The sequence below is a fragment of the Kogia breviceps genome, chromosome 10 (assembly GCF_026419965.1).
Source record: "Kogia breviceps isolate mKogBre1 chromosome 10, mKogBre1 haplotype 1, whole genome shotgun sequence".
NCBI lineage: Eukaryota > Metazoa > Chordata > Mammalia > Artiodactyla > Physeteridae > Kogia > Kogia breviceps.
Genome location: NC_081319.1, coordinates 39,632,906 through 39,649,125, shown reverse-complemented (window position 1 = coordinate 39,649,125; position 16,220 = coordinate 39,632,906). Strand labels below are relative to the sequence as shown.

The following is a 16,220-nucleotide window of genomic DNA, read 5'->3' as shown; positions in this document are numbered from 1 at the left end:
TTGGTCAGCATCCCAGCTTTGGCTGAGCTCCAAAGGCTCCCATTGCCACCTGCCCCCCCTTGAAAACATCCAGAACTTCTCCTTTTATTGGACAGTGCTTATCGTTTCCTAAGGAGATTGGACAAAGATAGTCCCTAAAGGTGACTGGATGAACCAATGTATTGGGTTGGCCAAAAGGTTCAGGAACATCTTATGGAAAAACCTGAACAAACTTTTTGGACAACCCAATACTTGGGCACTGATGAAACCTGCCATTGTGTGTAGAATCTCCAAGAAAAGAAGATGGGGCTGCCCTACTGAGGAGACCAGAAAATGCACACTCTACTTGTCTGGGAGGAAGTTGGAGGGGGAGGGGGTCTTAACAATGTAAAGACAAACCACCGGTGGGACCTGCCTCAATGATGTTGCTCTTGTCTGCATGTCCACCTTGGGGGGTGGGGGTGGGGGCGAGCAGAGAACGAGAAAGACCAGGTTTTGGCACTTGGCCACTGGTTTGTCCTCCCACCTCCATATTTGGGGATAATCTGGGTTTAACTTTCCTCTGAGGCGTTGGTGTCTCAATTATGGAAAAGTCCCTTTCTCCCTCTTCATATGTGCCAGCGCTGAGGCAAGGAGTGTTCCTGTGAACCTGAGCACCTGCAGCATTCCTGCAGGTTACTGTTAGGGTGCCAGGTCTCCTCCAGGAAGCCCTCTCTGACCACTCCAGACTGGGTCCCCCGTCTATGCGACCCCGCACATCAGGCAGTTGCTTCCTAAGACCTGACTCCTGCAGCCCTCCCCGGGAGGTTCAGACCGACCGCAGAGCAGACCTCCAAGGCGTTTCTTGGCCGCCTACACTGGCGAGTGTCAGTGCCGAATGCCTTGGGTCCGACGCCACCACAATGTGAGCAGTCATCGGATTCCGCGGCGCCCCAACCCGCCGCAGTATTGAATCATCTTTTGGCACTGCCTCCTCTTTGTTGCCACCCCACTCCTGGGAGCGAGAAAATGCAGACCATACTGTTCCGGAAAGAGGGAAGTGCGTCCCAACCGGGGAACGGAGGAACTACCAGTGGGTTTCCTGTAACTGTGCTGCTCTTGTCTGCATCTACATTTGGGGGGCGTTTTCTGCCCTGGGGAGTGTGCATCTCCTCCTAACGATAACCCAGCTCGGGAAGAGAAACTTCAGTGTGGGCCGGGGTTCAAGGTGCGGAGATCTTGAGTGCAGCGCGGGTACGGGATCCCCAGAAACCCCCTGCTGGTGACCGCCGCGCGCGCTGGCTCTGCGGCGTTGGTTCTGGCTACCGCGCAGCGCGGCGTTGCGCTGGCAACCCCGCGGCCCCTCCCCTGGGTGCGCGCGCAACCGGGGCACCATGGCGGCGGTGGCGGCGGCAGCGGCGGCGGTGGCAGCGGCAGGCCGGCGGCCTGAGGCTGTGAGTCCGCCGCAGTGGGCGCCGCCCCAGCACGACCCGGCCGGGGCAGCGGCGGGGCTGGGCGACTGTGAGGACACACCGGTCCGGCCGCTGTGCAAGCCCCGCGGCATCTGCTCGCGCGCTTACTTCCTGGTGCTGATGGTGTTCGTGCACCTGTACCTGGGCAACGTGCTGGCGCTGCTGCTCTTCGTACACTACAGCAACGGCGACGACAGCAGCGACCCCGGGCCCCAGCGCCAGGCCCAGGGCCCCGGGCCTGCGCCAACTTTGGCTCCCCTCACGCGACTGGAGGGCATCAAGGTGAGGCCCCCGCCGCGGCGCGCTCCAGGCCCTGCACCGCCGAGCCCGAGACGGCCGGCAGTCAGTCCGGGGCTCCACGCCGCTCCCTGCGCCGTCCCGGCCTGCCGCGCGCACCCCCTCACTCGCCTGCTGCCGCCCACCGGGCCGGGGCGTCTTTTCCTTTCTCGCACGTAGGGGCCTGGCGCCCGAGCTGTCCGCTGTGCCGCTTTCTCTTAGGTGGGGTATGAGCGCAAGGTCCAGCTGGTCGCCGACAGGGATCACTTAATCCGAACCCTCAGCCTCAAGCCGCTGCTCTTCGGTAAGTACTCTGAGCACCCCCAGGAAGGGTCAGGGGGCTACGATTTGGTGGCTGCCTTGAGGCTCATTTGACCACGTGACTTGTGTTTTGAAAATGGCGGCTTCAAAGTAGCCCTTTCTTTTCCACCCAGAGGTTGCCCCAAGTGAGGTACCCGCCCCCATCTCCAATATAGGTTGACAGGCTGACCTTTCCACACTCCCCTCTGTGACCCCTAGTCTCTGCAGCTGATCCTTCCTTCACAGGGCTGGGCAATGTGATCTAGAAGCTAGTGTCTAAACATTTCATTGAAACTGTCTTGGAGGCTCCCTGCCATGGTTAATTCTGTCACATTCTAGAATGGGGGGGAGGGTCGGACAGACTGATAACCAGGTCCTAGCTGATCTCAGGGCCTGTGAGGGGAAATTGCACTCCCAAAGTGGGTCTGATAAGAAGCAGGCTGTCGAAATGTAAGCTGGTGCCCCCAAACCTGCCCCACAAGGGCACCAGCCTTTGCTACCAGCACTCTGGCATTCTTCTTAGGATGGAGTTTTGTGTTCAGCCATTACAGTAGGCAGAGCCTTCCAGGGTGACCTCATTTGGAACCAGCATCATAGCTCACATTTTCTGAGCTCTTGTTATGTGCTAGACTTCATGTGATCGTTCCATTTAATTCTCACAACCCCTCTATGAGGTGGGTGTAGATCCCACTGTCAGGCTAGTGGGTGAGAAGGTGAGGCACAGAGAGCCCCCGTTGCTTGGCTAGGCTCACACAGCTAGTTCAGGGTGAAGCTAGGATTAGAACAAGGCAGCCTTTCTCTACAGCCTGCACTCTAAAGCCAACGTGCTAGTTGTGAAGACCCTGAAGTCCTTCAAAGACTACCAGTACCAACAAGATGGGGGGCCCCAGACCCATGACCTTGCCCAGGATAGGTTTTCCGACCCCAGTCCTGGGTACCCAGCCTCAGTGACACACTTACCTGCAGATCTGAGGTGTTCCTGGCTGCTGGGGGTGGAAGGGGTAAGGGGCTTTCAGGAGGGGACTGGGAGCCAAAGCAGAGCATCTGAGCGCATGCTGTTAACCCTAGGGCGGAGGGCCCTGGTTGGGGATTATGCCTAGACCTGTGAGAATGATTTCACATAGGTTAGGATGTCAGTCCTGTTGTGGGAAGGCACTAAAAGATTATTATTATTATTATTGCATAATGTTGAAGTCTGAGCAAACCACTAGTTCAGGTGCCGGGAATACAGAATTGGACTAAATAGGAAAACAAAAAACACTTGAAGCTGACAGTCGAATGAGGTTACAGACAAACACACATGGTGTGTCAGATGGTGATAAGTGATCACAGACAAGTAAGGCAGAATTTCAGCTGGAGTTGAAACTGAGTAAGGTGGTCAGGGTGGGCCTCCCTAAGAAGGATATTTGAGCAAAGACCCGCAGGAGCTGTGGGATGAAGCCAGGTGGCTGTCAAAGAACAGGTGATCCAGGCAAGGGAACAACTCTCCCCATCACTACTCCACTGTTGGGAGACCGACACATTGAGGTGGGTGTACTTTCTCTTATCAGCCTTTTTTGGACCCGTATATGCTTAATTCAGACATATGTTAGGTTAAGTGAGCCATGAGGCATAAACCCTAACCCTAACCCCCTAACATGCAGCTTGTTGCGTCAAAGTCCTACAAAGCAGAGAATGAGAAACCCAGACCCGAAGTCACCAAGAGTACATTACGGGAAGCAGAAGAGATTTGACAAAAGGTAAAGTGATTCTGGTTAAGCCATCAGATGGGTTGCTGTTTGTGCAGATAAATTACAAAGGGCATAGTTAGGAGAACTGGGCAGTTGCAGCAAGACCTTCCTAATTGTTGTTCTCATTTTCTCCAAAACTCTTACACTACCTTTGAGTCTGTTGGTGAAAGATGTCCCAGGTTTTACTCAGAAAGTCCTGGGGCTTGCTGCTTGGTGAAATGAGGTGAGACAAATGAGGAAGAGGTCAGTGATCATAAGAAGTCCAGTTGTGAGACAGGCTGACCACAGGGGAGACGATGTCCAAGGAGGGGCAGTTCCTGAATGTGGTGTTGGATGAATCCAGAGAAGGAAGCCTCACCCTAAGAAGGAGCAGTGTCTGTCTGTTTTCTGTGCCTGCCTGTCCATCCACCTACTATCGCCCTAAAGAGGCAGGCAGGGCCCAAGGAGAATGGGCCTGCTATGGGCTCTGCCACCTTGTCCTACTGTGACCCACCATCAGGGAACCAAGATGCCAGAGCTCAAGGGGTAGGTGTTCAGGGTGTCAGCTGGGGCAAGGGGACTGGGTTTTACCCTAGGGTGCCTCCATCTCTGTGGAAGGGAACCCCACCACTTCACAGGGAAATCCGCAAGTAACCTTCAGCCTTTCCCTTTGGGGGAAGTTTCCTGTTTCCCACCTTTGTTCCTAGAGACATTTGGTAACTGGAACCTGGGCCACAAAAGGCCCCACCCTGAGTTCCTGACAGATACCTGCTTGACTGTGGTAGGCATTTCCCAAGGATTTGTACCGTTGTCCTGTTCAGAAGGGAGGTGTTCCAGTTCTGACTCACTGTCGCCTCTCTAGGGACATTGCTTTCTCTCATGTGGCTCACTTCTCCCTCCACCTCACACTCATTCTGTATTTAAACAGCAGATCAGATCTCATCACTCCCTTCCTTAAAAGTCTCCATGATTTCCCATTCCACTTCTACGTCTCATTTGGTGCCCCAAGGCCCTCTCATCTCTCAGACCTCATCTCCCACCACCCTTCCCTCACTCACCCCCTCTTGATTCTCAGACACCAAGCTCATTGCTGCCTTGGCACCTTGTTTTAAAAAATATATATTTATTTATTTTTGGCTGTGTTGGGTCTTCGTTGCTGCGTGTGGGCTTTCTCTAGTTGTGGCGAGCAGGGGCTACCCCTCGGGGTGCACGGGCTTCTCATTGAGGTGGCCTCACTGCGGAGCATGGGCTCTAGGTGCGTGAGCTTCAGTAGTTGCAGCACTTGGGCTCAGTCATTGTGGCTTGCAGGCTCTAGAGTGCAGGCTCAGTAGTTGTGGCTCGCAGGCTGTAGAGTGCAGGCTCAGTAGTTGTGGCACACGGGCCCAGTTGCTCCGCGGCATGTGGAGTCCTCCCAGACCAGGGCTCGAACCCATGTCCCCTGCATTGGCAGGAGGACTCTTAACCACTGCGCCACCAGGGAAGTACTGCCTTGGCGCCTTTGTATGCACAGTTCCCTCCACCAGAAGGCTCAGACTTGGCTCTCACTGAGGGTGCCTTCCCCCGCATCAGGCCTCTGCTCAGACCTCCCCTCCTCAGAGACCTCTCTCCACCTCAGACTGGTCTCAAGAGGTTTCCAGGCCCTCTGTTGCGTCAGTCAGCCTGCTTGGTTTTCTTCTCAGTGCTTAGCATCATTGGAAACTATCTTCTGTATTTATTTGGCAATTGTGTCTTTGCCCCTAAAGTTTAGCTGCATGTGTGGGAGGCCTGATTTGATAGAGCTGTGTGTCCAGCGGCCAGAGTCTACTGCTGACAATTATTGGCCAGCTGGGGGGGTTTACTAGATACTCTCAGCCAGTCCAGCACCTGTCTGTGTGTGCAGAGTAGCCTCCACCATCACCCTGGGCAGGTGCCTCCTGATTTGGCACCCTCTTCAAGAGCAGCAGGGGGCACTTCCAGTGGGCCAGCAAGAGTTTTATCCACTTTCTTAACTATTTAAGGTAAATGAGTAATTGATACCAGTACACAAAACAATGTATGTTAAAAGCATAACTTTTATTATAGGATTTTCAGACCTATTCTTTTTCAGCTTAAAAAGAACAATAAAGCAGTTACATAAGACCACTGTGTTCTCTTGACAAACACTGGAAGCGCAGAAGTAGGGAACGAATTGTAGTATGCATATTAGCTCAGGTTTGTAAGCAGCTTAATGCAATCTTCTGTATGAACCCCCCTGCTGTTCCACAGGCCCGCTGCTTGGCAGAATTGTGGACTCAGTAAAGGTCAGGAAGATATAATTGAGTCTGTCTGGGGCTTGACAAGCAGCATAGTGCCTGGGTGAGCATAGCCTGAGGATTTGTCCCTGCCCTGAGGCTCAGCTCGGGATGCTGGGGCTTGTGGGCAGGAGCAGGGCATGTGGGCAGGAGCAGGGCATCAGCCAGGCTGGCATCCCAGGCCTGTGAAGTTCAGAAAGGTAGTCTTGCCTGCCCAGCACACAAGGCTAGCTGCCTTTTTCCAGGAGAAAGACCACAGAAGTGGACTTCTGCCCTGCTTGTGCTGGTCCTGGGTGAGCCTTGGAGTTACTCTGACTCTGGTCTGCTAATATCCATGGAGGGCAGCAGAAAGAGCGTTTTATGTGTGTCCAGGGGAGCTCATGGTTTGCGTGGCCACTGCAGAGGCTGTGGCTATTAAGTCCCAGGCTCTCCCCACCTGGGTTGACTCTATTCTGGGCACTGGTGACGATGCCATCTGCGCATGGCCAGCTGCAGATTTCGGTGGCCCTGGCTCCAACCATAGGCCATGGTTACCAGCAGATGGTGACCCTGCACCTCCCCACTCAGCACGTAGGTCCCAGCATGCCTTCCGCGCAGGAGGTTGTACACACACGTGGCATTCCAGCTGCAGCCAGCATCGCAGAGTAGGCGCCAGCTCCCCAGGAGGCAGTGGGCCCGCCTTCAGCACCTCTAGCTGTGAGTCCAGGTCGCAGTCTGAGGGTCTGGAGGATGACCCATTGCACCAAGAGAGCCTAACCTTCACTGCTGAATGGGATCAGAGGGCCAAGATGATGAGCCTGGCCCCTCTGAGTATCCCCATCCTCCCCTCCACCTGGTAAACCAAACCCTCTTGTCTGATGTTCTGCTCTTGGAATCTGGGTTCTAGAGAAGGCCTGTCCTCCTGGGATGTTGTTTCTTTAGCAATTATTAAAGAAACTTATTTTTTAGTTCTAATCAGGCATAATGTTTGGGTATCCCCTCTTTCTTTTGTCTTAGCAACAAGCCAGGAGTTTTAATGAACCCACTTGTAAGGGGGTGTAAGGGGTGCTGGGTACCAGGGGCTCACCAAAATCTCTAGCGCAGAGCATGTCTAGGACCTCCTTGGACGAGCTGGTGTCCTGCAACTCACAGTCCCTGCAGCTGGCACGCGGCACTGGGGGGAGGAGCTGAGTGAGGCTCCCCCTGGGCCCCAGGTGGAGGAGGGGAGCCATCAGCAGGAGTTTCTCCCACTTTCCCTTGTTCTTTACCCTTTTTGAGATGGATGGCCGCTGTGGGTTGTCCCTCTTCCTTCCCACCAGAGAGACCCAGTTACCTGATCCCCAAGAGTTGTGATTTGAAAGGGTGGCGTGCAGCCTGTGGACCTGAGAAAGGGTTACACCAGCCTAGAAGCTGTGCAGAGACTCACGTGGGCGGCTCAGGCGGGAGCCGTTGGAGATGGCAGCCACGCAGAGGCCGCGGCCGGCAGGGAAGCATCCGCAGTGCAGGATGGCTTGCCAGGGGTAGCCGTAGCAGGCCATGATGGGGGCGCAGCTGGCCTGCACGGCCTCGCACAGGCTGCGGCACGGGTAGATGACCCTGCAGGGCAGGGAAAGGGTCAGGGGCAGCAGGTGCTCAGGACCAGGGTTGCTGGATTCCAGGCTGGGGCCTCTGGGTGCCCCTAGCTCTAGTTTCTGTGCCCCTGGCCAGAAACTCCACAGTTGCTGGGCAACGACACCCTGGTCACCTAGCAACAGCCCTGCAGCTGGGCTTCTTGTTCCTTTGCTTGCTGAAATCTTAGCCCTCAGCCCTGCGTCTCCCAGCCCTTCTGTCTTGTATCCCCAACCCCACCCCTGCCCTGGCCCAGGCTGCTCTCCACCTTTCCAGTGCACCTCCCCCTACAGCTCCGCTGGATGCCTACTGCCTGGGAGAGGGCTGTGGGAGGGGCCCTGCACTCTGGGCCTTCACTCCCCATCTTGGAGGGAGAAAGCAGGGCCCTCCCTCTTGTCCTGAAAGGCCTGCAGGACACTGCAGTTTCTAGCCAGGACTGGGGTTGGCCAAGAGCAAAGGGGCCCGAGCCTCAGTTTCTGAAAGAGCCCATTCTTGCTGCTACAGGCATGGTCACCCTGAGGCTCTAGGAAGGGCCCTGGCTCTGCAAAGAAGAAACTAAGGGAGCTGTTGTTCACGGGGTAGGGTAGGCTGGGGAAGAGGAATCAGCCTTGCAATCTCTGGACTCTGAGAGAAAAAGCCACCAGATGAGCCGTGGCTCCATCTCTGGCCAGGATCCTTTGGGCAGACAGAGTTGCCACACCTCACTGGAGAGGGGTTCTCTGCCCCTAGCCTAGAGCAGGCTGCTCACTTGCCCTACCTTGACGTTTAAGAGCCCTTGTTGATTTGTGGATTCAGACCAAGGGTGCGCACCACTGATAGTCCCCTGCCTATGTTTCCTGTGTCCCATGGGCATCTGCACTCTCTGCCAGCAACACCCTGACAAAACAATCTTTCATCTTCCTGTCACCGATAGGTACACAGCAATGATTAGTGAAGTGCTTCCAGAGCAGGCCCTGGCTGAGGAGAGGCCCCCACCCTTGCCTGGGAGCCCCTGCCCTACCTGTCGAGGCACACTGGGGCAAAGAGGGAGCAGAGGAAGAGGCGCGCATCAGGGTGGCACTCCCTGGCCAGCAGGGGCAACCAGCTGACTGACTGCTGGATGGCCTCGGCTGCTGTGTTATGGTCCAGCAAGTTGGGTAGCTACATCTGTGTAGCCAATGTTGTGGCACATCGCCATGGCTTGGGGAATGGGCATGCACCACGTGGGGCCCCAGGGAGCCCCTGCCCCGCCATCACCCGGCAGCACCACCAATAACACCAGCAGCCACAGCCCTTGATCCATCACCTGCTTTCTCTGCCCTGGTCTCAGTGGACTGAGGTTGGGAGCTTTATAGGGCTATACCCACACCCCAGGAGCCAATGTTTGCCCAGCTCCCATGTGCTCAGACCCACCTGGTTAGGCCCTAGTGTGCTGGCCTGGGCTGTTTGCATTTGATTAGCACATGGCAGGGGGCTGTATAGAGGGTGGCATCTCCTTTGGGCCTGTGAATGACTGGCACCTAATAAACTGAAGAAACCTGGGCCTGTGTTTTCTTTTTCTGGTTTACTTTTCTTTGTTTATCTTTTTAAACGATCAGGAGGTGACTGGTGATTAGCAATTTGGTCTAACCCATTGTCCAGCAGCGCTGCCTCCCCAATGGATGGCTCACACCCTTTCTGGGTTTGACAGGTTGAGGGGATCAGGCAGGCCGGAGGTGGGGTGGAGTGGGGTGGCTTTTGTTCTGCCCTCAGTGTCGTCACATCTGGGTCACCTACCTGTGGAAGCTGAATCTGGCTGTGAGCATGGGTTCTGGAGTACAACAGCCTGTGTGGCCCTGGCCAAGTTGCTGTTGCCTCTGTGCTTGGGGGCTCCTCAGGGAGAGGAAGGGTGAATTAATGGGGCCTGGTTTTCTAGGACGAGTATACGGATTATGGAGTTGATGACATGCTTAGGACAGGACACAGAGTCTGTACTCCCTAAGTGTGATCTTCTGTGATTACTATTAAAAACTGCTCCAATCCTGGCTCCGAGTGGCCGTTTTCCTTCCTCCTGGCAATGACTGGAACTTCATGCTGAGAGAATAACCCAGAAAAGTGGCAGACCACCCTGCAGGAGTTCTGAGGGGTCACCATGGCGGCATGGCCCTTCCTCCAGTCAGTTCCTGTGCGGGCCTCTTGTGCCCCGTCAAAGGAAGTCCTCTCTCCCAGGAACAAGAGAATGAAGCAAGGCGCAGGTTCCAGCCCTGGAAGTGCCTGGAGTCACTGGGATGTGGGCTCGCCAGGTGTGAACTTCGCTTTCCAGCTCCACTGAGCTGCTTGTGGAGCTGGTGTGGGGTCATCCAGCCCCTGGAGCTAAGCCCCAGGCCTGACTGGCCTTTACTTGGGCTTAGAGGCATGGAGTAGACATTCAATGTACATTTGTTCCCAAAGCAAAGGACACTGGGGCATCTTCTCAGAGCATCTGCTAAAAACCTGAGTGACCCCCACTGACCTCCCAGCGCTGGGCAACTCACTAGTGGACGGATGACCAGCACCTACTTGTGCAGGAGAATGGAGGGCACGGCCTAGAACGCTGGATGTATACACTTTGTTTTTATTTGAACAATGCTGAAAAGCAATAATGAAAGCAAAAACCTGCCAACATCCCCCCGCCCTTTAAAAATATGTACCCAGTAAGGAGTGGAGGTCAACCCTCCACCCCTCAGGTCCACCCTCTGGCCTTTGGTCCCACTCCAAGGTTGGTTAGCTCATCCCCAGCTTTGCTCTGGCTCACCTCCCAGGACTCCCCTGGAAATTGTGTGCTCTCAGCGTCAAAAAGAGAGGCCCCATGTTCCGAACGCTGGCTAACCTTTGCAGGACAACTTGACCTTGGGGTCACGGTCCAGAGCAGATGTGAAGTCCTCCTGACTTGTTGACCAGCAGGGAACAGGGACTACCCCAAGAACCCTGCAGAGAGGAAGGTATTTATTTGGTGCATCAGCATCCTGACCCGGTCCTTGGCCTTACCCCTCCCCACCCACCTCTTCTGGCAGAAATCCCTGGCTTCCTGAGTGATGAGGAGTGTCGGCTCATCATCCACCTGGCACAGATGAAGGGGTTACAACGCAGCCAGATCCTGCCCACTGAAGAGTATGAGGAAGCAATGGGCACAATGCAAATCAGCCAGCTGGATCTCTTCCAGCTGCTGGACCAAAACCATGATGGTCGCCTGCAGCTCCATGAGGTTGGGATCCTGGGGCCTGGAGTACGCACCAGGGTGGGAATGCCCCAAATTGTTTCTGGTGGCCAGGTCACTTCTACTGCTCAGCCCTGGTCCCAAGAGTCAGATGCCACCTCAGATCAACTTGGGCATGCCCAGGGTCCACCTTCCTTCCTAGAGAGCCCCTTGCTGCCCTGGGAACCCCAGAGGATGGCAGGAGAATCTACCTGGAGGTGATGGCATTTATTGCCACGGTTCCCAGGTGGTGTGCTGTCTGTGGTCTGGATTCCTTGCTGCCGTTGCTGGGAGCCCCACAGAATTCATGGTGGATGGGGTGGCAGCTCAGAGGAAGCCAGAAGTCTGCACTCTCTCTGCATGCCCCTCACACCCAGCCTTCTGAGAGAGGTCTTGGTGGGGTGCAGGGTCCCTTGCCTATATAGAGTGCCTCACTGAGCCCGATCTTCCTAAGGGGCCTGGTGGTCATTTACTGGCCAGGCCTCCCCATGGTGCGTCTTCGCACCCAGGCCCTGGCCTTCCCCACCTCACCTGGGGTATCTGGATGGGACACAGGCCTGTCCTTTGCTCTGCCTCCAATAGACTGACAGGGCTCCCCATGGAAGCCACAGTCCCACCAGGGCTGAGAATGGTGATGGCCCACAGGTCTTTTGACTATCTTTCTGGCCTCCTCCCCAGATGCCTCTAGACCTCTCTGCCTACCCTCACTTCAGCTCAGGGACCTTAGGCTCTGTCCTTTGTCCTCACCCATGCCCTATCACCTGAACCCTCAGCCCTACAGAAGGAACTAGGCAGCTGTCTGTGCTCTGGTGACTCTCCATCACTGGGGCCACCCCACTGAGGCACCATCTTGTGCTTTAGGTCCTGGCCCAGACTCGCCTGGGAAATGGACGGTGGATGACTCCAGAGAACATTCAGGAGATGTACTCTGCGATCAAGGCTGACCCTGATGGTGATGGTGAGCTCATACCTTGCCACAGTTATGTCGCTGTGAGCCTCCGGCCCCCCAAGCCAGGTAGCCTCTATGCTTAGCTTCTAGAGTAGCCAGAGATGAGGAGGTGAGGATCCAGGCTTGCCCTTACCCCTGGGAAGTAGGCAGGAGCTAGACTCTCCCATTCCCTTTGGTGACAGTCTAGAGGGCAGTTCTTGGAGGGTCTTTTGACCTCACCAGGCAGCATCTGGGGTACAGGAGGTGTGGTTGCTGGCTGGCAGAGGGCGGAGTGGTACAGCGGGAGCAAAGGAACAATGAGGTCAGCTTGGCATCTGCCTCTCTCCAGCCAGGCACACAGTCTTGCCCCAGCAGTCGGCCTCTCTGGTCTAACCAAGGTCCCCCTTGCCTTCCTCTTGCCCACCTGGAGTCATGCTAACTGCTTGGGGTCATGTGGGCAGGAGTGCTGTCCTGTAAGCACCCTTGCCTTTGGTAATAACCCCCAGGAAGTTTCTGAGGTGTAGTCATTACCCTCATGCCCAAGTTCTGGACCAGTTGAGGAAATAGGACTTGGAAGAATGCCTCTGTGGCTGGTGAACCCACAGTAAAGAATCTGACTTGGACTTGTGGCTGGAGGGGTATCATGCTGCTACTGCCCCTATGTGCAGAGCTCGTGACAGACTCACAGCCCTCAAGTGCCCCCACCCTCAGAGAAATCTGGGCCAAAGCATGGAAGTGTGTCAGTTGTGTCAGCCAGGGTAACATGTAGCCAAGACACCAGCTATTCTTCCAGAACCCTAAGAGGCTGCAGCCCAGCTTTGTGGGTTGAGCAGGAACAGGGGAGAGTGTTCTCATTTGGGAGAGTGGCCTGGCTTTCTCTGCTGAGGTAGACTGGTTTACCCAGCGGGCAGGACTGGCCAGGTGTATTCCACTCAGGATGAGACCCAAGGTCACGAGGGAACTCCTGGGGACCGATCCCAGCTTACACCCTACAGTGTGGAAGGCCCTGGACAAAACCCAACACTGAATGCTCTCTTTCTTCACCCTCTACAGGACCAGAGGGTGGCCATCATGCTCCATAGAGCCAGGCTGGAGGGCCAAGGGCAGTCCTTGGCCTAGGGTCCTGGCCATATGGCTTAAGCTTCCTTTGGAGACCCTGCTCTCTGGCCAGTCTAATAGGGGTTGGGCTTCATCCTTTTGGGGGCCAAATCAGGGCTTAAACTGAGGAAATGAGCTTCTCTGTGTCTTCCCGTAGGGCCTAATGTGACAGAAGCCAATTTCATCTGACCCGAGTCCAGGTTGAGGGACAGGTACACATGGCCCCCCAGTGCCTGAGGCCAGGGGTAGGTAGGAAGGTGTAGCCTCCCCACTATGCCCTCCCCACATGGGCTTGGTGGGCATTAATGGTGGGTGCCCTGTGCAGGAGTGCTGAGCCGGCAGGAGTTCTCCAACATGGACCTTCACGACTTTCACAAGTATATGAGGAGCCACAAGGCAGAGTCCAGCCAGCTGGTGCGGAACAGCCACCACACGTGGCTCTACCAGGGCGAGGGTGCCCACCACGTTATGCGCGCCATCCGCCAGAGGTGAGCACCTGAGGCTGTCCTCCCTGGTTCAGGGCCCCCATAGAAGTCCTTGGCTGAGACCGAGGAAACGGAATTGATGAGCCAACTCAGGATTAAGTTCCACTTGTTAGACCAGGATTGGGACTCATTAGGAGACAGACAATTAACAAAAGCAAATTAGCCCTGATTGTGGGAAACAGTAGACATTTGGGATTAGAAACAGTGAATGTTTGTTTTCTGCTAATTAGAGAAGTGATCTCTTATCTCTGTCCACAGGACCCCCTGCCCCTGAGCAGCCAGGGGTTTTAGATAAACAGCCTCCTTCCTGGAGGGAGTGTCTCCCCCTCCCCCAACTTAATGAAGATTTCATCTTTCCCACCCACTGATGTCTCTGGCATCCAGGGAGAAGGGCTCATCATGAGTAACCCCTTCCTGCTCTTACAGGGCCAGTCTGGGGCAGCTTAAGGAGCTTCCAGGGGAAATAGGGGTAGAGCTTGTGGCAGGCCCAGGGTCCACCTTGCCAGCTCCCTCAGGGTGCCACCTGGCATGGGGCTGCCCAGCTGAATGCTGCCCACCAGGGTACTGCGCCTCACCCGCCTGTCACCTGAGATCGTGGAGCTCAGCGAGCCGCTGCAGGTCGTGCGGTATGGCGAGGGAGGCCACTACCATGCCCATGTGGACAGCGGGCCTGTGTACCCAGAGACCATCTGCTCCCATACCAAGCTGGTAGCCAATGAGTCTGTACCCTTCGAGACCTCCTGCCGGCAAGTACCTCTCACCTGAGGGCTTCCTTCAACTCCCAGACCAGGCACTCCAATGACACAAGCACAGCCCTGCCCTGTGGGCTTGCTCCTTGGTATGGGGCCAGGAGAGTGCTGGGCCATCCTGGTCGAGGATACCCCCACCTCTCCCCTCAGGTTGTTTACCAAGTGGCCCAAAAGGGGTGGTCATCTTGTCTCAGTGGCCAGACTGAGGTACCCACAGACACTGAAACCCGCCCCCAAAGCTCTCAGGCAAGGGGCAGGGTTGGACCCCTGATTCTTTCCGCTCCCTCCCTGGTTGTTGATCCTGCTGGCACTGCTGGAGACCTCAGCTTCTCCCTTTGAAGCTATGCTCCCCTCCCCTGCCAAGGCATGGTGGCAGGTCTCTCCTCTTCATGTGTCTGCTCTGGCTTAGCCCCTTCTAGTCACAACCAGCCCTCTGCATGATCTTGCTGCTTCTGCTAGCCTACCTTTCCCAGCTGGCCCTTGGTCAGGGCCATGTAATTTAGCTAAGTGCATCTGTGATCTTGGCCATAAAAAAACGTTGTGACTGACAGAAAGAGACTGGGTTTGTGGGAAGAAGAATGTGCTAGGGACATCCTGGTACTGACCTGCCCTGTTGTCACTGATCCCAGCCTGCCCCTCTGGTCCTTGGGGACCTGGGCAGCTTATCCTGCCCACAGGTAAGCCCCTGGGAAGCATCCACAGCTGGGAACCTGCTCAACAGTCCCCCTGCCTTACAGCTACATGACAGTGCTGTTTTATTTGAACAACGTCACCGGTGGGGGCGAGACTGTCTTTCCTGTAGCAGACAACAGAACCTATGATGAAATGGTAAGGGCCAACCGGGCTGTTACTCTGGTGGGATGGCAGGGCCTTGGGCAAAGAGTACATACCCCTCCAGACCTGGGATGAGGCCTAAACAGTCCCCTGGGGACATCGCCTAAACAGTCCCCTGGGGACATCTGACTGGTTTCCCTCTGGTCACCTTTGACTGCCTGTCCTTAGGCTCCTGGCCATACAGTCAGGGCAGCTTGAAAACCCCACCACTCTGCTGCCCACAGAGTCTGATTCAGGATGATGTTGACCTCCGTGACACTCGGAGGCACTGTGACAAGGGGAACCTGCGTGTCAAGCCCCGCCAGGGCACAGCAGTCTTCTGGTACAACTACCTGCCTGATGGGCAAGGTGAGGACCTGTGGCCAGGCCAGGACTGCCTTGAGGGAAGCTTCCCTTTACCCAGCCCTGATTGCCACCCTGGTGAGCTGTTTATGGCTGCCCTTCAAATGATTTTTTTGCCCCTAGTGCCTCCCAAAGACCATCCTCAGTGACTTCAGCAGCTTGCACCTGTGCAGCCTCCTGGGCTCTCTGGAACCCTGTCATTCCTTGATGCCCCAGCCTTCCAGCTGACTGGGGCTGGGGACCTGTGCATCTTAGTAGCCCAGACTGGGAAGGGCTGTGGACAGGCCTGGCAGCAAGAAAGCTGATTTCAGAGAGCCTGTGGTGTTGATAAGGCATTCGCTGGAGAAAGATGCTGAGCCCCCAAGGAGGCCTTGTGGCCAGATGTTTGCCACTGAAGGTGTGCACAGCTGGGCCTACCCTTGCCATGCACTTGGGCAATATGAGGCCAAGCTCAGGTCAGCCCACAAGCTCAGCTCAGTCCAGCCTAGATTCCCTCTGGTCCCCTCCCTTGCTCACACCATCCTCCTCTCCTAGGTTGGGTGGGCGACGTGGACGACTACTCGCTGCACGGGGGCTGCCTGGTCACGCGCGGAACTAAGTGGATCGCCAACAACTGGATCAACGTGGACCCCAGCCGGGCGCGGCAGGCGCTGTTCCAGCAGGAGATGGCGCGCCTAGCCCGTGAAGGTGGCGCCGACTCGCAGCCGGAGTGGGCCCTGGACCGGGCCTACCGGGACACTCGCGTGGAACTCTGAGGGGAGTGTCCGTCGCGGTCCCCAGCCGCAGGTCGCCTGCTGCCCGAGGTTGGGGGCCCTACCCCTGTCCAGCTGTAGGCCAAAGGCCTGGCCGATGTCTTGCCCCATCCCCAACTCCAGCCGCGATTAGGGCACAGTTCCTCTATCCATGTTATTTATTGTGTACAGCCCCGTGCTTCCCCAACAAATAAAACTACGCGGCTTGGAGCTGCAGGGCCCAGAACCTTGGAATAGGCTGTAGGCATAATGGGCGGGGCGGGGCGG

General features: G+C 56.0%; 1 protein-coding gene across 2 annotated transcripts; it reads left to right on the top strand.

Annotated features, from left to right (window-relative positions):
• Positions 1-1,018: 1,018 nt before the first annotated feature.
• Positions 1,019-16,179, top strand: P4HTM (prolyl 4-hydroxylase, transmembrane). 2 transcript variants are annotated; one of them, XM_059077119.2, is made up of 9 exons: positions 1,020-1,712; positions 1,929-2,010; positions 10,584-10,774; positions 11,627-11,723; positions 13,117-13,279; positions 13,837-14,022; positions 14,763-14,853; positions 15,084-15,207; positions 15,736-16,179. In XM_059077119.2, the coding sequence occupies exons 1-9, from the start codon at positions 1,353-1,355 to the stop codon at positions 15,954-15,956; spliced, it is 1,515 nt and encodes a 504-aa protein (XP_058933102.1). In that variant the 5' UTR covers positions 1,020-1,352; the 3' UTR covers positions 15,957-16,179. The 2 variants fall into 2 exon arrangements, with proteins under 2 accessions (XP_066900324.1, XP_058933102.1); XM_067044223.1 differs by lacking the exon at positions 13,837-14,022 and having other exon boundaries at positions 1,019-1,712.
• Positions 16,180-16,220: the final 41 nt, after the last annotated feature.